This window comes from Nyctereutes procyonoides, unplaced genomic scaffold (assembly GCF_905146905.1).
Source record: "Nyctereutes procyonoides isolate TBG_1078 unplaced genomic scaffold, NYPRO_anot_genome, whole genome shotgun sequence".
Lineage (NCBI taxonomy): Eukaryota > Metazoa > Chordata > Mammalia > Carnivora > Canidae > Nyctereutes > Nyctereutes procyonoides.
The window spans coordinates 3899193-3924406 of record NW_026575137.1 but is presented as its reverse complement, the minus strand read 5'-3'; the positions used below and the strand labels follow the sequence as shown (position 1 = coordinate 3924406).

At 38.3% G+C, this 25214-nt stretch overlaps 1 protein-coding gene across 1 annotated transcript in view; it reads left to right on the top strand.

Moving 5' to 3' along the window:
* The window catches only part of CNGB3 (cyclic nucleotide gated channel subunit beta 3), a 162675-nt gene that overhangs the window by 5480 nt on the left and 131981 nt on the right, over positions 1–25214 (top strand). Inside the window, exon 3 of the mRNA XM_055303427.1 lies at positions 16568–16694. Coding sequence (XP_055159402.1) covers positions 16568–16694 — 127 coding nt within the window. The remainder of the gene's footprint in view (positions 1–16567; positions 16695–25214) is intronic.

Below are 25214 nucleotides of genomic sequence, written 5' to 3'. Positions count from 1 at the left end.
TTTAGGACCCTGAATATATCCTGCCAGCCCTTTCTGGCCTGCCAGGTCTCTGTGGAGAGGTCTGCTGTTACCCTAATATTCCTCCCCATGAAAGTCAGGGACTTCTTGTCTCTTGCTGCTTTAAGGATCTTCTCTTTATCTTTGGAATTTGCAAGCTTCACTATTAGATGTCGAGGTGTTGAACGGTTTTTATTGATTTTAGGGGGGGATCTCTCTATTTCCTGGATCTGAATGCCTGTTTCCCTTCCCAGATTGGGAAAGTTTTCAGCTAGGATTTGTTCAAATACATATTCTGGCCCTCTGTCCCTTTCGGCGCCCTCGGGAACCCCAATTAAACGTAGGTTTTTCTTCCTTAGAGTGTCATTTATTTGCCTTAATCTGTCTTCATGGTTCTTTAATTGTTTATCTCTTTTTTCCTCAGTTTCCCTCTTTGCCATTAACTTGTCTTCTATGTCACTCACTCGTTCTTCCACCTCGTTAACCCTCGTCGTTAGGACTTCTAGTTTGGATTGCATCTCATTCAATTGATTTTTAATTTCTGCCTGATTGGATCTAAATTCTGCAGTCATGAAGTCTCGTGAGTCCTTAATGCTTTTTTCTAGAGCCACCAGTAGCTGTATAATGGTGCTTCTGAATTGGCTTTCTGACATTGAAGTGTAATCCAGATTTTGTAACTCTGTGGGAGAGAGGGCTGTTTCTGATTCTTTCTTTTGAGTGAGGTTTTCCTTCTAGTCATTTTGCTCAGTGCAGAGTGGCCAAAAACAAGTTGTATTGGAACACGGGGGAGTATCACTGGTCCGTCCAGCTGGTCTTCTGGGGGAGGGGCCTGCTGTGCTGATTTTCAGGTGTTAGCACTTGGGGGAGCTGCTCTGCCCCTGCCTGCTGCAGGGCTCAGCGGGGGTTGTTTACCCCGTGGGGCCCCAGGAGGAACAGCCGCAGTTGCTATGGCAACTCTGGAAGCCTGGATTCAGCCTCCGCAGGAACTACGGGGCTCGGGGCTCTCGGCTCTCCGTCCGCAGGGCCTGGAGGCTCCGGGGCGGGGCCGCTGATCTGCTCAGCTCGGGGCAGGAGCGTCCTCGCTGTCCTGGGCCCTCCCGGCCTCTGCCTGTCCCGGGGGAGGCCGGATCCTGGGCTGTGTCCCGGCGCCCTGTGCTCCGGGGCCTGCGCTGTGGGATTCGCGCTCCCGCCCCGCAGCCCCCTCCGCGGAGCCGCCGCCCGAGCCCCTCCGAGCTGCTCCGGTCGGCCCGCCGTGCGCGCTGCAGCCCTTAGGGAGCTCGGCGCACTCTCCCGGGGCGCAGGTGTCTGTTAGTGTCCCCGGGAGCCCGAGGGCATCCCCGCCCTCCTGGGTCCTGCTCCAACTCCCTGCGAGCCCCTTTCCGCCCGCCCGGGAAGGTTGGTGCAGCTCCTGCTCCTCCGGGACGGGGCTCTCCTGTCCTGGGGACACTCGCCCCGGCCTCAGCCCGGCTCCTCGCGGGGCCCCTCCCCCTCGGAGGCCTTTTGTTCCTTTATTTCTTTTTCCCCGTCTTCCTACCTTGATAGAAGCGCGGACTCTTCTCACTGTAGCATTCCAGCTGGTCTCTCTTTACATCTCAGGCCGAATTTGTAGATTTTCAGGATGGTTTGAAGGTTATCTAGGTAATTTGGTGGGGACAGGCGATTTGGGGACCCTGCTCTTCCGCCATCTTGCCCCTCCCCCTAAATGCTTTTTTATTACCTACTGTGTGTCAGGCACTGTTCTTGGACTGAAGATACAGTAGTGAACAATATGGGCCAAGTCTGTGTTAACATAGGCATATAATGAACAATATAATTTCACATAAGGGTTATAAAATAATAAAATAGTTATGAATTATATATATATTTAAAGTTTCAATGGTCAGACCTCCGCTCTTATTCCTTTAAACACTCTCCGTTAGAAATCTCATCTACTCCTAAGGCTACCATTACTCATTCCTGTATCGGTAATTCCATAGCAGACCCAATTCCTCTTTGAAGACTCTGTCCAATATTTTCTAAGTAACCACTGGACATATACACCTGTATGTTCTGCTACCATTCTGTTTCATTATGACTTATTTTATAATAGTGATGGTTTCAAATCTATAGTTCTTTTCACATACAAATACAACATTAATGGAATGAAACCAAGGATCACATCTTTGAGATGACAAGTTTATTATCCTTGTTATACTTTTTTTGAAGTGTATTTGTAAGCTTAATTTTTCATAGCTGGTAATAAAAACTCTTGTGGAAGCTTCATTTAACAGAAGCTTTTTGGGTGGAAAGGAAAAAATAGTTTCATTTAAATCTGCAGACGTAGCATGTCTTCAAAGACTTTAATAGGAATAACAGTTATATTTAAGATATTTTGTTTTGAAAAAGCAAAATTATTAGTGTTTAAAGATAGCCTTTTATATGTGCTTGGTATTTTTATATTCTTCACTTCAAAACATGCAGGTGCAATGTCACAATATCTGCAGATGTTGATTTCTGATTATAGAACTCTTATCTTCTGCAGAGCATGGTTTAATTTTTATCTGCCATGGAAATGAAGAACGTAATACATTTTGGATTCAAATAAAGATAACTTTCTAAAGTCCTCTTTTGATTACAATCATCTTTCTTAGGCTTCCACTTCACTTATATAGTACATTAAATCCTTCTTTAAAAAATGTTTTGGTACCAGTAAGGGATATGTAAATGACTTCTCTAATAGTTTATGATACCGTAAGGTGACTTGGTAATGGATGAAAGGTGCTCATAGCTAGTGTGGTATACTAGGTTGAATAATGGCTCCTCAAAGACCCCCATACACTAATCCCTAAAAACTATGAATTTGTATGTTACATGAGGGGGGGGGTGGAAATGCTGATGTTATTAAGTTAAGGATCATGAGATGGGAAGATTACCCAAAAGGCCTCAATGTAATTAAGTGGTTCTTATAAGAAGAAGGCAGGAGGGTCAAAAGCAGATAAAATGGAATGATGCAATCTGAAGATGGAGGAAGGGACACAAACCAAGGAACATAGGCAGCCTCTAGAAGCTGGAAAACAATAAAACAGTGTTGTTCTAAGCCTTTAAGCTTGTTTGCTACAGGAATGGAAGACCAATATATATGACTTTAAAATACTCTTGTCCTTAAAAAAGTAACAAAAAAGAAATAAGAAATTGAGTTTTACTCCAATCAATAACATGAATTCAGTATATTGGCAGTATATTATACCAGAATAAGCACTGGTTTTAGAGTTTGACACACTTTGAATTCAAATTATATCTCTACCACTTAATATCTTTGAGTGACTTTAGTCAAGATAGTTGACATCTCTAAGTCTTAGTCTGCTCATGTTTAAAGTAAGGATAATACTGTCATCAATCTTCTAGGTTATAGGTACAAATTAAATTAGTTAATATATGTAAAACATTTAGCAATGAAGTTGATAAATTCCAATGTTGATAGAAGTCAGATAGTATAAATGAGGATCATGCATGCCCTATCTAAAAAGGTGAGAGGCCACTTGGCTCCAACCTATCACTGCCATGTGAGGATGAGAGGCAAGAGCTGCCAGATGTCTAGAGAGACTGCAAATATAAATTTTAATTTGAAATCTCCCAATTTTTAAATGTCGACTTTTTTAAATGTTTGAATATTCTCTTTTTAAATCACTGAAATAAAAACTGAAATCTTGTCAAATTTAGCCCATAGGATCATTTTGTGACCTCTGACTAACCACATGGTAGGTACTTGATGTTGTTCATATGTATGAACAATGACAACCCTAGAAAAGATTCTGAATCCAGCAATGTTTTTACTTATCCTCTTACTCTTCCCTTTCTCTTCACTCGTGCCCTCCATCTCAAATTTGTGTTGCAAACAGACTGGAAGTGTGGTGTCTTCAATGGGCCTCCTGTGCCAAATAGCTAACAGCCAAGATCTCCAGGTTCCAAGTCTAACGAATTTCCAGGTCTGCAGAGGTATCACAGGCCTTGCCAGTCTCCTACCACCATCCAAACTGACCTAGGCTGCAACTCAGCCAACCCAGTTTGGACAGAAATCTGGAAAGCTGAAAACTGTTCTAGAACTTAAAACTACTCTAAAAAATAAAGTATATTAATTTTTAAATATAGCAGGAAAAGGAAAATCCTAGCTTGTTTAAACAAGAAAACATTCCTTAGGCCTTGACAGTAACAATTATACAAATGTAATATGCCTTGTATGGAATAGGAAATAGCCAGACTATGTACAGAAATTTAATGTTTAAGAATCAGTAAAGGTTTTCCTATAAAAGATCAACCAGTTCGATTGCCACACACAGGAGGTACTGTGGCTAATTTTAGTAATGTAGTACACTTTCTGTAACTGTCAGTTCTACTCATCAAAGGATAAGGCAGGAATATAGAAACAACAACAAAATGAATGAAACTTTTTATCAAAACTACTCAAGCATATTTTTCTGCTTCATCCAAAAAGAAAAAGAAAAAGAAAAAGGGGAAAAAAGCCTTATATTGTAAACAATTACAGTTATTAAGCTTAATAAGAAATACTCTTTCAAAATGATACCTGATATGATAATGAACAAAAGAAATGAGAAATGAATAAACACAGCATGTGAAATTTCTGAAAACTTAGTCTAGAAAAAAAGATAAATATGATATGCTTTATAATTTGAAACGATGAAGAAAATTCCTAACCATGCAGATTTGGCAAGGGACAGAGAGACATAATCAGGACACCTTCAGTGGCAAGGGTTCAAGGGTAAGAAAACCTGTGGATAATTGGAACTGGAAAACCGTTCAAGGGACAGAGCCAACCCTAAGAGATAATTTCTTTCTCTGCCTCTCGCTCACATTCGACATGGCTTCATTTCTCATGACTGCTGCATTTCTCTCTACATATCTACTCTGGACTGCTCTCACTCCCATCTACTCATTTCCCAGTCTAAATTCCAGAGAGAATAGTCTGACTGACTTAGATAGCAACCATTATTCCCACTGGGCAGAGCCTATCATACCACCACCCAGATCACTAGCCCACTGTGGACTGACCCACCTTCTTTGGGTCAGGTGCCCATCTGTACGCACAATCAATAACCATTCCTGTGTATAATATGAAATAGAGCTGCCTTGCTAAAGATGGAGAGGTAAGGAGAACTGATGAGCTAGGAAAAGTTAGCCATAGAGATTATACTTGTTTTTTTGGGGGGGTGGGGTGGGGTTTTGTTGTTGTTGTTTTGTTTTATTTAAGTGCAATTAGCCAACATATAGCACATCATCAGTTTCAGAAGTTGTGTTCAATAATTCATCAGTACAACACCCAGTGATCATAACATCATGTGCCCTCCTTAATACCCATTACCTAGTACACTTTTTTTTAAAATATCAAACAGAAGACCAGATTCTAACTGGAAAAACTCCTTGGTTTCCACCTGTTTTATAAACTGAAAGCTTAAGAGATTCCAACCAATGTGGATAGGATGTTTTTTATTTTTATTTTTTAATATTCTGATAAAATACCATATATTTTATAGTTTGAATGATTTAAATATATTTGCATAATTCAATTAAATCAAACTATGTTTTTAGGCTTTTTTTTCTGCCAAAGAATATAGCTTATTTGTGAGAAAGTTGCATTCTGCTTTCCTGATTCCTGAAACACTTTTAAGTAAATAAAATTTCCTGCATGCCTCATATATGTCAATGCTATGCAGATCTGAAAGAGTTAATATTTAAAAAAAAAAAAAGATAATTTACCCTAGTCAGGCTGGTGGAACACTTTGTGTTATATTGCATTTTTCTTGAATGGAGTCTTTATCTAATCCTCACAGAAATCTCCATGACAAAAGTATTTCTCATTTTATGGATAAGGAAACTGTTATAGAAAACCAACTTACCCAGAGTAACCCAGAAAATTAGTGATGTAAGGATTAGAGTTCTGTTTAGTACCCAGTACCAGTAACTCACCACACTCCTTAATTCCTGTCAAAAGATGTATTTTCTAGATGAATTAATCCCAGTACAAAAGCACCTGAAACTAAGCATGACATTGAGAGAAGACAGGATCCCTCGTCCTGATATAGTACCAAAGCTACCTTAGATGGATCTTTTTTGTTTGTTGATTTATTCATTTATTTGTAATGATGTAAATATAAATATAAAAATCCCTTCAGGACTTTCTGGTACATTAAAGCTGACTAGAGGACTTGTAACCTCTAACTCAATGCCAGGACCCCATTTTACCTCCCTTCATACAGGCTCCAGCTTCTGCCTGTATACCTCTAGCAACCGGGCTTTCACTGCCTCATAAAGTCATTTGTTTCACTATTAGACAAGTTATTTGTTAGAATGTTTGGAATTTTGTTTTTCTATTTTGTAATCCTATTGATGTATCTTTCTTCTGCCTTCTGGTATATATGAAATAAGTCTTTTCTCTTCTATGCAACACCGCTTCAAAGAATCTGAAATAACTGCTAGGTCACTAGTTGATCCTCAGTACTTTAGCTAGAGACCCTAAATTCCTTAACCATTCCTTATGAGATGGTTTCCAGAACTCTTACCTACTCTGATTCCTTCTCCTCTGGATTTTTTATAGATTGCATGAGCATTTCTAATATAAATACTACATTTTTCTCAAGTTCTATGACATTTTAGAACATTCCTTTAGGCTCCATTTTATTATGCATTGCTATATGTTTGTCAGCTTCCTCCATGTCATTTGACAGTCCACAAAGATATAAAATAATTTCAAGTATGGTCAAATGTTACAATTAAAATTATTATAAGAACACTACATATTCTAGTAACTACAAAATTAAATACAGGCTGAGTCAAAAATACAATCTTGAGTACCAGAGAATAATCATAAATTATACACTTCTTAAAACTGTATTATTTATTATTTTATTCCAAATGTTCATTCATTAAGATGGAAATAATAGTATCACTTATGCATATAATCAGAATAGTAAGACTTAGTTTTTTGTTACTTCACCTAACATCTACTTACTCAAATGCTGTTGGCGTCTAGTAAAAGGAGATTTGGTTTTGAGACAGAACCCACAATGTATTTGGTGTTTCTGAGAGTTAAAAATTCAACCAAGTGATATAATCCCCCACATCAAACCTACAAATGAAAGCATTTTTAAATCTTTTCCTTTCTATATCCATCCCAAAAAAGCCAACTGAACCAACACCTGTCTAATTCACAACCTTATTCCCAAATTAGGTTCTTTGGATTCCTCCTTTCCCAGCAATTATTTAGTGCCACTGATAAAATGTGGAAGGTTAATGGCTTTCTGCATCACTTATTTCCTCACTTGAAGATGGAAGCAGATGTTTCACACCTGCACAGGTCTCCAGAACCTGCTGCTACAAGGGGACCAAGCAGTTTGAAAGTGTATTACAGAGGCCCAGAGTAAGATGCTGCCAGGCCAAAGACAGAATCAGCCAGGTGTGTAGAGGACAAATTCAGTACTCATTCTTGCACATTCAATAAAAGCAACCATATCAGAACACTTTGACTTCAGATTTTACTATCTGCCATGGGCAAACATCCCAGGGCAGAATTTGACTAAGTGCACTGATAAGATTTGGCAATTGCTACCCAATGTGCAAAGAGCACAGTTGGCAAAAAAGACTTGCACTATTCATTTGGGCAGCTACAAAAGAGAGGATCCTGCTGCCCATGTGTGAATCTGGGGAAAACTACAATGTGAGGTTGACAGAATTTCACCCAGATGCCAGACCAAGATTTGCCGTGATTTTAGATTTCTTTCGTGATGAGGATGATGCAAACAATCTGACCATCTGTTCCCACAAACAAATAACATGTTGCATGGTTAAAAAGACACCCACACTGAACATAGTTGACAGGGATCCTTTTGTTTTAAGTTCTCATGAGTATGTTTAAAGTTGCTCTGCTTTGCATCCAAGAATGGGCAGTAACTGGTTTCTCATCTTCATCAACAAGCTGTAATTAAGGATGTATTTTGTAATTAAAATGTTTATCCACAATGCCAATTAGGTGAATTAATTTCTAAATAGCCCAGACTTGCCATACTAGAGGCAGTGTCATTTTAGAAGGGGTTGATAATGTCTAGAAAAGATCCGGTAAGGTACAAGGATCTACTCAGAGTTAGTTTAATCCAAATGTTATGATGAGAAACAGAAATTCTACAGAAATTCTCTGTTAGAAGGGAATAAAAGAACTGTTACAGAACGGTCATTTAACTGATACTAGCAGAAGGTAGTACTGTAAGTGTAATACATACGCTATAGCTTGAATGAGTAATGGAAGTATGTGATGTAGGAGGAGGGGCAAGACGGCGGAAGAGTAGGGTCCCCAAATCACCTGTCCCCACCAAATTACCTAGATAACCTTCAAATCATCCTGAAAATCTACGAATTCGGCCTGAGATTTAAAGAGAGAACAGCTGGAATGCTACAGTGAGAAGAGTTCGCGCTTCTATTAAGGCAGGAAGACGGGGGGAAAAAAGAAATAAACAAAAGGCCTCCAAGGGGGAGGGGCCCCGCGAGGAGCCGGGCTGAGGCCGGGGCGAGTGTCCCCAGGACAGGAGAGCCCCGTCCCGGAGAAGCAGGAGCTGCACCAACCTTCCGGGGCGGAAAGGAGCCTACAGGGAGTTAGAGCAGGACCCAGGAGGGCGGGGATGCCCTCGGGCTCCCTGGGACACTAACAGACACCTGCGCCCCGGGAGAGTGCGCCGAGCTCCCTAAGGGCTGCAGCGCGCACGGCTGGACCCGGAGCAGCTCGGAGGGGCTCGGGCGGCGGCTCCACGCGGAGGGAGCTGCGCGGCCGGGAGCAGCTCGGAGGGTCTCGGACAGAGGAAGAGGCTCCGTGTGGAGGGGGCTGCGCGGCTCCGGGAGCAGCTCGGAGGGGCTCGGGCGGCGGGTCCGCGGAGGGGGCTGCGTGGCCGAGAGCGCGAATCCAACAGCGCAGGCTCCGGAGCACAGGGCGCCGGGACACAGCCCAGGATCCGGCCTTCCCCCCGGGACAGGCAGAGGCCGGGAGGGCCCAGGACAGCAAGGACGCTCTGGCCCCGAACTGAGCAGATCAGCAGCCCCGCCCAGGAGCCTCCAGGCCCTGCACAGAGAGCCCCGGAGTTACTGCGGAAGCTGAATCCAGGTTTCCAGAGCTGCCATAGCCACTGTGGCTGTTCCTCCTGGGGCCTCACGGGGTAAACAACCCCCACCGAGCCCTGCACCAGGCAGGGGCAGAGCAGCTCCCCCAAGTGATAACACCTGGGAAATCAGCACAACAGGCTCCTCCCCCAGAAGACCAACTAGACAGACAAGTTCCAGGGGAAGTCAAGGGACTTAAAGTCTACAGAATCAGAAGATACTCCACCGTGTTTTGTTTTGTTTTGTTTTGATGTTGTTTTTTTGTTTTTGATTTTTGTTTTTTTTTTCTATTTCTGATTGCTTCCCCCACCCCTTTTTCCCCCTTTCTTTTTCTTTCTCTTTTTCTTCTCTTTTTATCTTTTTTCTTCCTTTTTTCTTTTTTTCTTTTTCTCTTTTCTTTCCTTCTTTCTCTCCTCTCTTTTGCTCCTTTTCCCAATACAACTTGTTTTTGGCCACTCTGCACTAAGCAAAATGACTAGAAGGAAATCCTCACCTCAAAAGAAAGAATCAGAAACAGTCCTCTCTCCCACAGAGTTACAAAATCTGGATTACAATTCAATGTCAGAAAGCCAGTTCAGAAGCACTACTTTAAAGCTACTGGTGGCTCTAGAAAAAAGCATAAAGGACTCAAGAGACTTCATGACTGCAGAATTTAGATCTAATCAAGCAGAAATTAAAAATCAATTGAATGAGATGCAATCCAAACTAGAAGTCCTAACGGCAAGGGTTAACGAGGTGGATGAACGAATGAGTGACATAGAAGACAAGTTGATGGCAAAGAGGGAAACTGAGGAAAAAAGAGACAAACAAAAGACCATGAAGACAGATTAAGGGAAATAAACGACAGCCTGAGGAAGAAAAACCTACGTTTAATTGGGGTTCCCAAGGGCGCCGAAAGGGACAGAGGTCCAGAATATGTATTTGAACAAATCCTAGCTGAAAACTTTCCCAATCTGGGAAGGGAAACAGGCATTCAGATCCAGGAAATAGAGAGATTCCACCCTAAAATCAATAAAAACCGTTCAACACCTCGACATTTAAGAGTGAAGCTTGCAAATTCCAAAGATAAAGAGAAGATCCTTAAAGCAGCAAGAGACAAGAAATCCCTGACTTTTGTGGGGAAGAATATTAGGGTAACAGCAGACCTCTCCACAGAGACCTGGCAGGCCAGAAAGGGCTAGCAGGATATATTCAGGGTCCTAAATGAGAAGACCATGCAACCAAGAATACTTTATCCAGCAAGGCTCTCATTCAAAATGGAAGGAGAGATAAAGAGCTTCCAAGACAGGCAGGGACTGAAAGAATATGTGACCTCCAAACCAGCTCTGCAAGAAATTTTAAGGGGGACTCTTAAAATTCCCCTTTAAGAAGAAGTTCAGTGGAACAATCCACAAAAACAAGGACTGAATAGATATCATGATGACACTAAACTCCTATCTCTCAATAGTAACTCTGAACGTGAACAGGCTTAATGACCCCATCAAAAGGTGCAGGGTTTCAGACTGGATAAAAAAGCAGGACCCATCTATTTGCTGTCTACAAGAGACTCATTTTAGACAGAAGGACACCTACAGCCTGAAAATAAAAGGTTGGAGAACTATTTACCATTCAAATGGTCCTCAAAAGAAAGCAGGGGTAGCCATCCTTATATCAGATAAACTAAAATTTACCCCGAAGACTATAGTGAGAGATGAAGAGGGACACTATCTCATACTTAAAGGATCTATCCAACAAGAGGACTTAACAATCCTCAATATATATGCCCCGAATGTGGGAGCTGCCAAATATTTAAACCAATTAATAACCAATGTGAAGAAATACTTAGATAATAATACACTTATTCTTGGTGACTTCAATCTAGCTCTTTCTACCCTCGATAGGTCTTCTAAGCACAACATCTCCAAAGAAACGAGAGCTTTAAATGATACACTGGACCAGATGGGTTTCACAGATATCTACAGAACTTTACATCCAAACTCAACTGAATACACATTCTTCTGAAGTGCACATGGAACTTTCTCCAGAATAGACCACATACTGGGTCACAAATCGGGTCTGAACCGATACCAAAAGATTGGTATTGTGCCCTGCATATTCTCAGACCATAATGCCTTGAATTTAGAACTAAATCACAAGAAGTTTGGAAGGACCTCAAACACGTGGAGGTTAAGGAATATCCTGCTAAAAGATGAAAGGGTCAACCAGGAAATTAAGGAAGAATTAAAAAGATTCATGGAAACTAATGAGAATGAAGATACAACCGTTCAAAATCTTTGGGATACAGCAAAAGCTGTCCTGAGAGGGAAATACATCGCAATGCAAGCATCCATTCAAAAACTGGAAAGAACTCAAATACAAAAGCTAACCTTACACATAAAGGAACTAGAGAAAAAACAGCAGGTAGATCCTACACCCAGCGGAAGAAAAGAGTTAATTAAAATTCGAGCAGAACTCAACGAAATCGAGACCAGAAGAACTGTGGAACAGATCAATAGAACCGGGAGTTGGTTCTTTGAAAGAATTAATAAGATAGATAAACCATTAGCCAACCTTATTAAAAAGAAGAGAGAGAAGACTCAAATTAATAAAATCATGAATGAGAAAGGAGAGATCACTACCAACACCAAGGAAATATAAACGATTTTAAAAACATATTATGAACAGCTATGCCAATAAATTAGGCAATCTAGAAGAAATGGACGCATTCCTGGAAAGCCACAAACTACCAAAACTGGAACAGGAAGCAATAGAAAACCTGAACAGGCCAATAACCAGGGAGGAAATTGAAGCAGTCATCAATAACCTCCCAAGACACAAGAGTCCAGGGCCAGATGGCTTCCCTGGGGAATTCTATCAAACGTTTAAAGAAGAAAACATACCTATTCTACTAAAGCTGTTTGGAAATATAGAAAGAGATGTAGTACTTCCAAAATCGTTCTATGAGGCCAGCATCACCTTAATTCCAAAACCAGATAAAGACCCCACCAAAAAGGAGAATTATAGACCAATATCCCTGATGAACATGGATGCAAAAATTCTCAACAAGATACTAGCCAATAGGATCCAACAGTACATTAAGAACATTATTCACCATGACCAAGTAGGATTTATCCCCAGGATGCAAGGCTGGTTCAACACTCGTAAAACAATCAATGTGATTCATCATATCAGAAAGAGAAAAATCAAGAACCATATGATCCTCTCATTAGATGCAGAGAAAGCATTTTACAAAATACAGCATCCATTCCTGATCAAACTCTTCAGAGTATAGGGATAGAGGGAAAATTCCTCAACATCTTAAAAGCCATCTACGAAAAGCCCACAGCAAATATCATTCTCAATGGGGAAGCACTGGGAGCCTTTCCCCTAACATCAGGAACAAGACAGCGATGTCCACTCTCACCACTGCTATTCAACATAGTACTGGAAGTCCTAGCCTCAGCAATCGGGCAACAAAAAGACATTAAAGGCATTCAGATTGGCAAAGAAGAAGTCAAACTCTCCCTCTTCACCGATGACATGATACTCTACATAGAAAACCCAAAAGCCTCCACCCCAAGATTGCTAGAACTCATACAGCAATTTGGCAGTGTGGCAGGTTACAAAATCAATGCCCAGAAGTCAGTGGCATTTCTATACACTAACAATGAGACTGAAGAAAGAGAAATTAAGGGAGTCAATCCCATTTACAATTACACCCAAAAGCATAAGATACCTAGGAATAAACCTAGCCAAAGAGGTAAAGGATCTATACCCTAAAAACTATAGAACACTTCTGAAAGAAATTGAGGAAGACACAAAGACATGGGAAAATATTCCATGCTCATGGATTGGCAGAATTAATATTGTGAAAATGTCAATGTTAGCCAGGGCAATTTACATGTTTAATGCAACCCCTATCAAAATACCATGGACTTTCTTCAGAAAGTTAGAACAAATTATCTTCAGATTTGTATGGAATCAGAAAAGACCCCGAATAGCCAGGGGAATTTTAAAAAAGAAAACCATAGCTGGGGGCATCACAATGCCAGATTTCAGGTTGTACTACAAAGCTGTGGTCATCAAAACAGTGTGGTACTGGCACAAAAACAGACACATAGATCAACGGAACAGAATAGAGAATCCAGAAGTGGACCCTGAACATTATGGTCAACTAATATTCGATAAAGGAGGAAAGACTATCCATTGGAAAAAAGACAGTCTCTTCAATAAATAGTGCTGGGAAAATTGGACATCCACATGCAGAAGAATGAAACTAGACCACTCTCTTGCACCAGACACAAAGATAAACTCAAAATGGATGAAAGATCTAACTGTGAGACAAGATTCCATCAAAATCCTAGAGGAGAACACAGGCAACACCCTTTATGAACTCGGCCACAGCAACTTCTTGCAAGATACATCCACGAAAGCAAAAGAAACAAAAGCAAAAATGAACTATTGCGACTTCATCAAGATAAGAAGCTTTTGCACAGCAAAGGATACAGTCAACAAAACTAAAAGACAACCTACAGAATGGGAGAAGATAGTTGCAAATGACATATCAGACAAAGGGCTAGTTTCCAAGACCTGTAAGGAATTTCTTAAACTCAACACCAAAGAAACAAACAGTCCAATCATGAAATGGTCAAAAGACATGAAGAGAAATCTCACAGAGGAAGACATAGACATGGCCAACATGCACATGAGAAAATGCTCTGCATCACTTGCCATCAGGGAAATACAAATCAAAACCACAATGAGATCCCACCTCACACCAGTGAGAATGGGAAAAATTAACAAGGCAGGAAACCACAAATGTTGGAGAGGATGCGGAGAAAAGGGAACCCTCTTACACTGTTGGTGGGAATGTGAACTGGTGCAGCCACTCTGGAAAACTGTGTGGAGGTTCCTCAAAGAGTTAAAAATAGACCTGCCCTATGACCCAGCAATTGCACTGTTGGGGATTTACCCCAAAAGATACAGATGCAGGGAAATGGCAGGACACCTGCACCCCGATGTTTCTAGCAGCCATGTCCACAATAGCCAAACTGTGGAAGGAGCCTCGGTGCCCATCGAAAGATGAATGGATAAAGAAGATGTGTTTTATGTATACAATGGAATATTACTCAGCCATTAGAAACGGCAAATACCCACCATTTGCTTCAACGTGGATGGAACTAGAGGGTATTATGCTGAGTGAAGTAAGTCAATCGGAGAAAGACAAACAGTGTATGTTCTCATTCATTTGGGGAATATGAATAATAGTGAAAGGGAATATAAGGGAAGGGAGAAGAAAAAGACTCCTAAATCGGGGAAACGAACTAGGGGTGGTGGAAGGGGAGGAGGGCGGGGTGTGGGGTGAATGGGTGACGGGCACTGAGTGGGGCACTTGACGGGATGAGCACTGGGTGTTATTCTGTATGTTGGTAAATTGAACACCAATAAAAAATCAATTTATTAAAAAAAAGGTAGTATGTGATGTAGCTTATATTTATGTGCCTGTATAAGAAATAGTCAATAAAAACTTATTATGAAATACTCTATTTTACAGATTCTGCATGTTTTATATTCAGGAGGAATTTTTTTATGATCCTTTTGCCGATATCTCATGTTCTATTTCAGTACTAATTTGGGGGGAGAGGCACAAGTGCTCCTAGAAAAATATATGAACACAATGGTTCATAACCCTTTTTTGGCCCAGACTTCTTTGAGGAGTTCGTCTTAACCTTATATCCTTCCATGTAAAAAATGCGTTTAGCAACATTCAGTCTCAAAAGTTTCAATCCATGAGTGCACTAAATATCTGTGGCCAGAGGTTAAGAACTCTGCTCTAAAATATCTTACAGTAATTACTCTAGTGTTTGTGGATATAGGAAAAAGATTTGGCTGTCACTTTCCTAAGCAGCAATATGTGATATAATGTTAGAGATCTGAAAAACGCTATTTTTGGTTGAAGAGAAATGGGAAAATATGGCTTGATCCAAGTACATAGGGAAAATAGATCCTTCTCTTTTATTTCAACCAAAAGCCTCTTAGTACAAAATGACATATTGTAAGTGCAATTTTTTACTCTGAAATCTGTTCAATACTGATAAGCTCCTAGTGTACCACACATGCTTGTATAAAAAGGAGCCTATCTTGCACTCAGTAAGATTCCATACATGTGGAAGCATTTCATCTGGAAGATAGTCTTTAGACATAGACTCCAAGGACACGATTACAGTAACAGTCCTTTGTATCTTAAGTAAAGTTAGGAATTCAGGGATTTCTCATTTAAACATACTACTGTGGTTTCTATCTTCTAACCAAAACTACTATGATTCCAAAGTAAATTTAGGTAGGAGATACATAATGAAGAAACTTGTTTTGGGAAATTCAGAGGTTTAAGCTTTCTTAGTCATAAACTTTTTAAAACTTTAAGTAGTGAGTCCATTTTATGATTCCCTTTATTCCTGAAACATGTTCCTGAAAAGTTTTGTACATTGGAAGATTTTAGATGGATCATACGAATTTTCATATTAAAGGGCTTATATGGTGAAAACGTTTGTGAAAGTGATTGCCCCATGATTTATCATTTTGTGAATCCAGATTTTCAAAACTGGATTGGCTTCAGTTTGTCCAATTATAATATATTACAAAAAAATAAAAGTTATGATTTGAGCATTGATTCTAATTTTTAAGCACAGTGCATTTAATTAAAAATAAATTAGAAGCTGTGGACACTGAAAAACCATTAAATTTTTTTCGTTCTATTTATTTACTCCTCCTATATATTCTTTTTATATTAAGTCATTTACTTTCATTAAAATCTTCTCTATAACCCAAATATTTACCAGTGAATTAATTATTCTCTTGGTACACTACAATTTAAACTCTATTAATTGGAAAATGTATTTGTGGGCTTGAAGGGAAAGTTTTAATTTTTGGATGGAAACTGAAGCTAGTACATTAGTTTGCATTACTTATTCAGAAAAGATGTCATAGCTAAGGATGATGAAACCAAAAACAAAGATTTGGTTTCATTAAAAAATTAGAGTGCAAAATTCTACAATAATGTCAATGACATCACTTCTGCCTATTTTATTTTTCTGAATTTTATGAGGCTTCAGTTTCAGCCACAAATTATGAATAATGCTTTAGCAGAACTGAAATACCTTTTGAATGATTATGCCTTATTGATCTCAGCTTTGCAATTTCAAAAAGAAATATACTATATGAACTTTTTATTACATAATATACCAACTTTAAGTATATTTTCCATTAGCCTGAAGTTAACTTCTCTTGTATAAGGTCCTACTTTGTTTAGCAATAACCCAGGGGAAACGTTCCTAAGACTGTTTTGTAGAAACAAGCAGCATCTCTGTAATTTATGCTGTCCAATATAGCTTATCAGGAGTGGCATATATTCTTCTGTCATATATGACATGTCATATATGTTGTTTCCTTTTCATAGATAAAATCTCCGAGAAAAATTCGCTCAGAGACCTGACGACAAATCCCAACCATCAACATCCAACAGAATCAAAGGGGGCAATCCCAGAGCAGAAAGAAATGGAAACTGGGAAAGACGGCCTAGTCAGGTGAGAATTCAACAAAACATATAATACATGTTAGGAATATTGCTCAGGCTACACTGAAGAATTCAAACACCTATTCCCCCTTTTTAGCTGAGCAAAGGGCAAGACAACAATAGTCACATAGCACAGGGGAACTGGCTGGAACTTCGAGGTTGTTTCTGTCCATTTCACTGTCCGTTGCTACCTAGCCCTGGCTATTAACCAGGATTTCTAGGCAGCCATTTGGCTATAGGCCAAATCACACCAACAAAAACATGGAAGTCACACGTCTGAGTCTGAATCATTAATATCATCGTGGGAACAGCCTACATGGGACACCTGAGTGGCTCAGTGGTTGAGTGTCTGCCTTCGGCTTAGGGCGTGATCTCAGAGTACCAGGTTTGAGTGCCATATCAGGCTTCCTGCATAAGCTTGCTTCTCCCTCATCCTGGGATTGAGTCCTACATCAGGTTCCCAGCAGGGAGCCTGCTTCTCCCTCTGCCTATGTCTCTCTGCCTCTCTCCCTGTGTGTCTCTCATGAATAAATAAATAAAATCTTTAAAAAAAAAAAGAAACAGGCTACATATTTACTAGGCATGAATTTTAAAAAGAAGAAATTGAAGAGAATATATGATTGTTCTGAGTTCACAAAGAAACAGTCATTCCAATTCTGCAATTTTTTTTATTGCTTAATTATTATTTCCTTTCATCTGCTTAAGAAAGTGTGGCGTGATAACCAAGAATAATTACAGAAACAGGTAATCTTTATTCCACTAAAGGAATACAGTTTTATAAATACTTCCTACAAAATTATTGGAAATATCACAAAAGAGATGACAATTTCAATGTGAATCAGTGAATCTACAATAAAACACAGCTAAGGAGCCCCTTCATTTTGTTACTTCTTGGCATGCTATTATGTGCCTGCTGATCCAATTTGAATTGCTTAATTATAGTTAATATAATTGCAATAGGCTTATGAAACAATAAAAGCATAGTCTTATTTAACAGGCAAGAAGAGTTATCATTTAAATAGAAATTAGAAATATCTATTCCTCCCCCCAATTCTACATCCCCACTTCTTTCTCAGCATTTCCTCCACTGTGTTAAACCATGTACTGCCAATAGGAGTTAGAGTGATAATCTAGGACCCGGCGTATTGCAGACTGAACAGTAAGCATCAGAAAGAGAAAGTGCATTTTCAGTAAATACAAATTTGGCTGTATATGAAATTAAACACAAGCTCACTCTACCACATGCATACACATAAAAAAAAAACTGACAAAAATTGAACCTGACATTATTTAGGCAGAAAGATGTATAAACTCTGGGATAAAAACTAAAGTCTTACATCTAGGCCAAGTAATTATATTATTTTTATGTTGGTATTTATAGAATTATTTGCAGTTCTTTTAGTGGGTCATTATTATCTTCACTCTACAGATAAGCAGCCAAGGCACAAGGAGGTTAATTAGTTTGCCTATATCAATAGGGTCAGGTCTGCCAATATTGGACTGCACAAGACAAATTCCTCAGTGGAACTTTTTCCTCCCTCCCATCAATACATTTATTTTAATCAACAGCTTAACCTTCTGAACCAATGTCTACTTCTGCCATTTATTTTAGTTATTAGTATGTTTAATTTTTTGTAATAACCTATGGTGATAGGTATGTTTTCAAAGGACTGAAGTGGAAGCCATAGCTAACATTCTAGGGATATATCCCTTTTAACTCATATCCATTCCCAGTATTATACTCTTCTGAAATATGAAAATGGAAAATTTTCAGTTACCCAGAAGTGAGTCACTCAACCTATCTCAAAAATGTAAAACTCCTTGACATGAACTCTAAGACCATGCCCGGTCTATCTCATCCCCTACCTTCCTATCCCTCTACTCCAGTCACACTGGCCCTATTTCAGTCTCTTGTACCTATGAATTGATTAATCTCTGGAATAATTGATTATCCTTTCTGCAATCTAGGCAGCAAAGTGGCTTGAGAATTATTGACAAATGGAGTAAATCCAAGTTGGCTTAAAACTCTTACTTTAATGTTAGATAGCTGGCCACTTTTCCTCAGGAATGAATGAAAATCAGCTACCTTTGACAGAGCAACTTTAAAGGGTCACTAGACGTACCAGTGTCACTTTTGACTAATATGGGAATCCTGATATCCCAAATACCATGTACAACTTACCAAAGCCTTCCTATTTTGATTTCATAAGCATCAGTAGTACTACATCTAGAATCCTAGACAGCAGGGGTTTTATACATCACTAAAAAATATCAATAATCAAATAACTTCCAACTAAAAGTAATTTCATGATATTCTCAATGAGTGAAGATCACTTTGGTATTTGCAGTTATTAAGAATCAACAAATTTAACCTTGAGCAAGTGAGGTTTTTTTCCTAGAGAAATATTAAGGATTTATTTGATTGATTGCAGGCAATAGATGCTTATGAGTGGCTGCTTCTCACCTCAGTTTTTTGAATTTGCAAGAAGTCAGATTATTAATAAAATTTAAAAGTAGATTTCTTGCTCTAAGTGCATTTACATTATCTTCTGCCTTAAGCCCTGTATTGAATAGGGATTATGTGTCTAGGCTGATCAATAAATATCGAGGAGAATGAATGTTGTGGATTTTGCTGTCTCCGTGTGTGAAGTGCAGTTTGATATTATTGATTACACCTTTAATTTCTGTCACGTTCAGAAGATGGGCAGAGGTGGATACCAAGAGAACTAACAGTATATACAGTATATATATATATATACTGTATAGGAATAGATATTTATATATATATATATACTTGGTTAGTTATGTATATAGTTATATATATATATATATATACATACTCTAGTATATATAGTCTTGTCTGTAAATATATTATGTAACAGATTTATTGTAAAGAATTGGATTGCGTGATTATAGAGGCTGAGAAGTCCCAATATCTTCAGTCAGCAAAGCTAGAGGCCCAAGAAAGGCAAGGGTGTATTTCTAGTCTGAGGATGAAGGCCTAAGAACCAGAACTGCTGGGGTAATTCCAGTCCAAAATCTGGCAGACTTCAGACCCAGGGAGAACCAATGTTGCAGTGTGAGTTTGAGGGCAAGAAGAGGTCATATACCACCAGCCTGCAAACTGGAAAAGGTTTCTAAACATAACCCAACTATGCTGGCAAGCTGATCATGGACTTCCAGTCCCCAGATTTGTAAGAAATAGATTTCTGTTGTTTATATACCACCCAGTCCATAATGCTTTGTTACAGCAGCCTGAACTAAGATATCAGCCAACCCAGCCCCAAACTCTTTAACATAGAGTCTTTGGAATGTTCCCTTGTGACAAGGGTCTCAGATACTGTTTTGTAAGGATAAAAGAGTATAGATATATGTTTAAGCCAAATTCAGATATCATGTCTATTTAGCTATTTATATAAACATAAAAAGTTGAGTAAAGTTTATGTTAATATTAAAAGATGTAAATTCATAAAATAAAAATCATTTATGTGATTTTTTTCATCCAGTCTTCAATAAGATTAAAAATAAAGCCTAAAACTAATTTTCTAGCCATAGTAATAATATTTATCTTAAATACATGTCAGCCCAGGAGGAAATATTTCTCAAGATATCCAAGTATTACACGTCCACAGTTTTGACTGGAATCCATTTGTATTAAACTAGCTTTCTTTCTTTATCCTTTCTTTTTATATCCTTTCACAACATTTTCCAAATTGTCTATCCAGGGAAAAGAAGTTCTTTGCAAATCTTCCCTGAAAAAAACAACCAATTCATTATCTTGTCAGATGAATCATTTAGCTTCTGAAAGACATGGGGTTCACCCCTGGAAGGTCCGTCCCATTGATGCTATTTGTCCATTACCAAGAAAAACAGCCTGTTTCTGGCATTCCATCTCAGCACATTCTTATTTTTTAATATAAAAAAGTATATTTTGATGGACACTAATGAATAGCAAGCTAAAGAAGATGTGTTTTGCCTGGAAACATCAAATAGCTATGTCTGGAAAAGGAGACAGAGTTGAATGGCTGATAGGTTAAGTGGTTAAATGATGAACAAGCAAGTGAGTGAAACGTTCAGTGCCCGTGACTGGGGTGCACTGCAAGACTGACTTTTACAGTATAGTATATGACTTTTCATCACCATTGCTACCCATAATGCCAAGAAGGAAAGTTATTTCTATGAATAGTCTTCTTTGTTCATAATAGCAATCAGTCTCTATTTGGGTGGTTTTAAAATAGGCAATCATTTCACAGCAGGAACAATGAGGACAGAATAGAATTCAGAATCTTATCAGCACTCATAAACACTGCCGTTTATTGTCTTGTAGCTAGAAAAAGCAAGAAACACTGCAGTAAAGATGCTTAAAAATCCATATATGATTTTATAGTTGAAATAGAAAAGGAATGTCAGCTATAAAGTTTACCAAAATAAAATACAATTTATACTTGAATAATTTAAAAGCTTGTAAAAAAAAGGAAATCAGTTACATATTTACCAATTTTATGTAATGCATAATAAAAATGATGCACTATTACTTTTAGCCCCAAATTAAAATTTTCCTCTGTGGCAAACAATACCTTTATAATTAGGCATTGCAAATACTTTTAACAACAGATAGGCATCTGTTTTTAATAATGCCATCACTTTTAATAATGATTGCTAACTGCTACTACTAGCAATATGGCAGACTAAACATTTATAGAAAATGCTTTGGGGAGATTGTAATTTAAAATACTAGATAAAATATGAAACCTACATTTGAATGCATGCCTGAGCTGGTAGAAAATAAATTCTATTGTTAGAAAGTTTCATGAATTGGTGTTTGCTCTCAGAATTTATTCCAAACTTTTATGGCCTAGATCTGAGTTAAAATGTGTGTGATCGATGAGACAAAATCTGGAGTTAAACTACATATGAGGACAGGTTGGAGACTCCTCCATAAAACTGGGATTCTAAAGGATAATTTTCTAGAAGTTAAACTATCCTCTAGAGAGAAATAGTGAAAATAATACTTGTCTTTGTTCTGGCTCTGAGTGGAGAAAAGGGAAAGAAATTTGAAATGGGGAGAGGAAAGGAGGGAGAAAAGAAGAGGATAAGAGAGAAGAGAGGACAAAAGGGAAGGAAAGAGAAAGTAAGGGAAGGAAAGAAAAAATTCTTAGCCATAAGCATTATTCAAATAGATCTGGAACCAGAATTCCTAGGACATCTGTATCCTAGAAAAAAAGATTGAGGCTAAAATAAAATATTTTAAATGATTAGGTTTGAGAACTCAAACTGCCAAAAACAACAAAATTTGGAAGGAAACAGTCTTTAAAACCATGTCTCAAAGTATCTATAGATATAAGTTCTGGTGAACATGAATTCACAATAAAAAATTACTAAACATATGAGGAAATAAATCATTGTGAACAATACAGCAGAAACAATAAGCTTCAACATTAGACTCTCAATATCTTCAGATGGTAAAATGATCAAAAACATCACATAAAATAAGCATATTGGGGTGCCTGGGTGGCTCAATTGGTTGAACATCCCACTCTTGGTTTCAGCTCAGGTCATGATCTCATGGGTTGTGAGATTGAGCCCCCTGAATCAATCAGGCTCTGCACTCAGCAAGAAGTCTGTTTGGGGATTCTCTCTCTCTGCTCCTTTCTCTCTCTCTCTCTCTCTCTCTCTCTCTCTCTCTCTCTCAAAGAAATCTTTTAAAAATAAGTATATTAAATATATTTAAAGAAATGAAAGAGAATATTAAAAATAAGGCTAGGGAAAAATAAATTGTCAGAAAAGACAAGGCATTTTTGCAAATGAACTAAGCAGAACATCTAGAAGTGAAAAACGTAATCCCTAAAAGTAGGAAGTGAGAAGGAAAGACTCAAATTGTATTAGTCAGGGATCAGTCAGGAAAAAAGAGTTTTTATTCTAAACATTTCAAGAATAAATAAATACAAGGAATGTGGTAGTGTGAAAATTGTTGTAAGAAAGGGTGGGAAAGAAAGCAAAGTTCAAAGGTGGAAATTGCAACTCAGAAATTAAGTAAATGCAGGATGTAGTTCCCAAAGCCACAGTTGCCCCATAAATCGAAAACTGGAGAAATGGAGTCTGAAAAAGGTTCAAGAAGCAGCTGCTCCTTTTGAAGAAGTATGCTCTAGTTTTCTGCCAGATAAAAACTGAATTGTGCTTTCCTTTCAACTTCCAAATCTCCTACAAATGTCTCTCATTGGTAGAATCTAAATCAGAACCCTCCTGACAAGGGATTTTTCAAAAATAAGGTTCTCAGGCTTTCAGCCACTGTTAGTAACATGGGAAAGTGTAAAAAGGAACAGAAATGCTATTGATTGAAAATAAACAATCCAGCATAGAGATTCAAAAAGTGAACAAAGAAAATGTAAGCATATAGATAAACGGAAAAAAAAATTTACACCATAAGATAATCACAATAATGTCTAAATTGGGGGTGAAAAAAATGAGATACAGTTAACTATACCCTCTACAGTGAGGTGATTGGCATAAAAAAGAATGAAGAGTTTGACTAATTTTAGAACCTCTTAATTAAATATATATGTTAAAATGTCTTCGAAAATCCCTGTATTAATTACATCAAAGTATTTAATCTCCATATGCTAAATTTACCAAAGATTGTAGATGAGAGAGAAAGTACACAGGCAATTCTGCCAGTTACAAAATGAAATTGATAATCCCACACTCCTAGAGAGAGTGATTTTAAAATACTTCTCTTTGTTTATTTAATAGAGCAAATATTATAAAAGTCATTAAAGATGTACTATCTTTGAAAAACACAATTAACAAATTAAACCTAAAGGACACTTGAAGAACCCTTACATCCATTCTTCAGTAACTGAAAAATACACAGTTGCATCAAGCCTACATAGAACATTACAAAAATTCATGATCTACTATGCCAAGGTACACTGTCAAATCTCCCAGGAGCTCTTTAAAAATACAAAGGTTTGCATTCTACCCCCAGTAATTCTGATTTCATTGGTCTGGAGTGAGTCTCAAGCGTTAGGATGTCTGAAAACCTCCTCAGGTGATTCTAATATATATCCAGGATAGAGAAGCATTTCACTAGAATATGAAATAGACCTCAACAAATTTTAAAGATTTTTTGTCATATTGAGTATATTTTCTAACCACATGGCAATGAAATCAGAAATTAATTTTTTAAAAAACTAAAATTTGGAGAAAAATCCCACATAATTAAAATTTAAAACACACTTGTAAGTGACCTCTGGGTCAACAAGTAAGTCATGAGTGAAATAAGAAAATACTCAGAAATGGAGCGCCTAGGTAGCCCAGTCAGTTAAGTGACCAACTTCATTTTGACTCAGGATGATCTCAGGGTTGTGAGATGGAACCCTGCAATGGGCTCCACACTCAGCCCGAGTCTGCTTAAGACTTTCCCTCTCCTGCTGCCCCTCCCCTTCCAAATTACATTAATAAATCTTTAAAAAATTACTTAGGAGGGGATCCCTTGGTGGCTCAGCGGTTTAGTGCCTGCCTTCGGCCCAGATCGAGTCCCATGTCAGGCTCCCTGCATGGAGCCTGCTTCTCCCTCTGCCTGTGTCTCTGCCTCTCTCTCTCTCTCTCTCTCTCTCTCTAATGAATAAATAAATAAAATCTTTTTTAAAAAATACTTAGGAACAACAATGAAAATACTGCATATGGACAGCCCAGGTGGCTCAGTGGTTTAGCGCTGCCTTTGGCCCAGGGTGTGATCCTGGAGACCCAGGATCAAGTCCTGTATTGTGTTCCCCGCAGGGAGCCTGCTTCTTCCCCTGCCTATGTCTCTGCCTCTCTCTCTCTTTGTCTCTCATGAATAAATAAATAAAATCTTTAAAAAAAAAAAAAAGAAAATACTGCATATCAAACTTGTAGAATAATAAACTGTCAGGTATTTTTGTTTTGCTATTCTGTTTTAGGCTTTTTCCTTTTTCCTTATTTTTTTAATATAAAGTTCACTTGAAAGAATAAACAAAAATGGCCAGGAAAACCTGAAAAATAATAGTATTGGAGGTAGTATTAGTCCTACTAGATACTAAAACCTATTTAAAACCTCTGTAATTTAAAATAAAGTGTGGTATTGACACATGAATAGATAAACCAATAGAACATAAAAGATACAAATAGATCGGGATCCCTGGGTGGCGCAGCGGTTTGGCGCCTGCCTTTGGCCCAGGGCACGATCCTGGAGACCCGGGATCGAATCCCACGTCGGGCTCCCGGTGTATGGAGCCTGCTTCTCCCTCTGCCTGTGTCTCTGCCTCTCTCTCTCTCACTGTGTGCCTATCATAAATAAATAAAACAAAAAAAATTAAAAAAAAAATAGAATCTTTAAAAAAAAAAAAAAAAGATACAAATAGATCTAACTGCATGTTTAAATGTAGTATCTAATAAAGTTAGCATCTAAAATCAGTACAAAAATGGTAGATTTAAATAAATGATATTAGAGTAACTGGATAGCCCTATGGAAAAAAAAACTAAAATTGGACCTGTCCCTCATGCTACACAC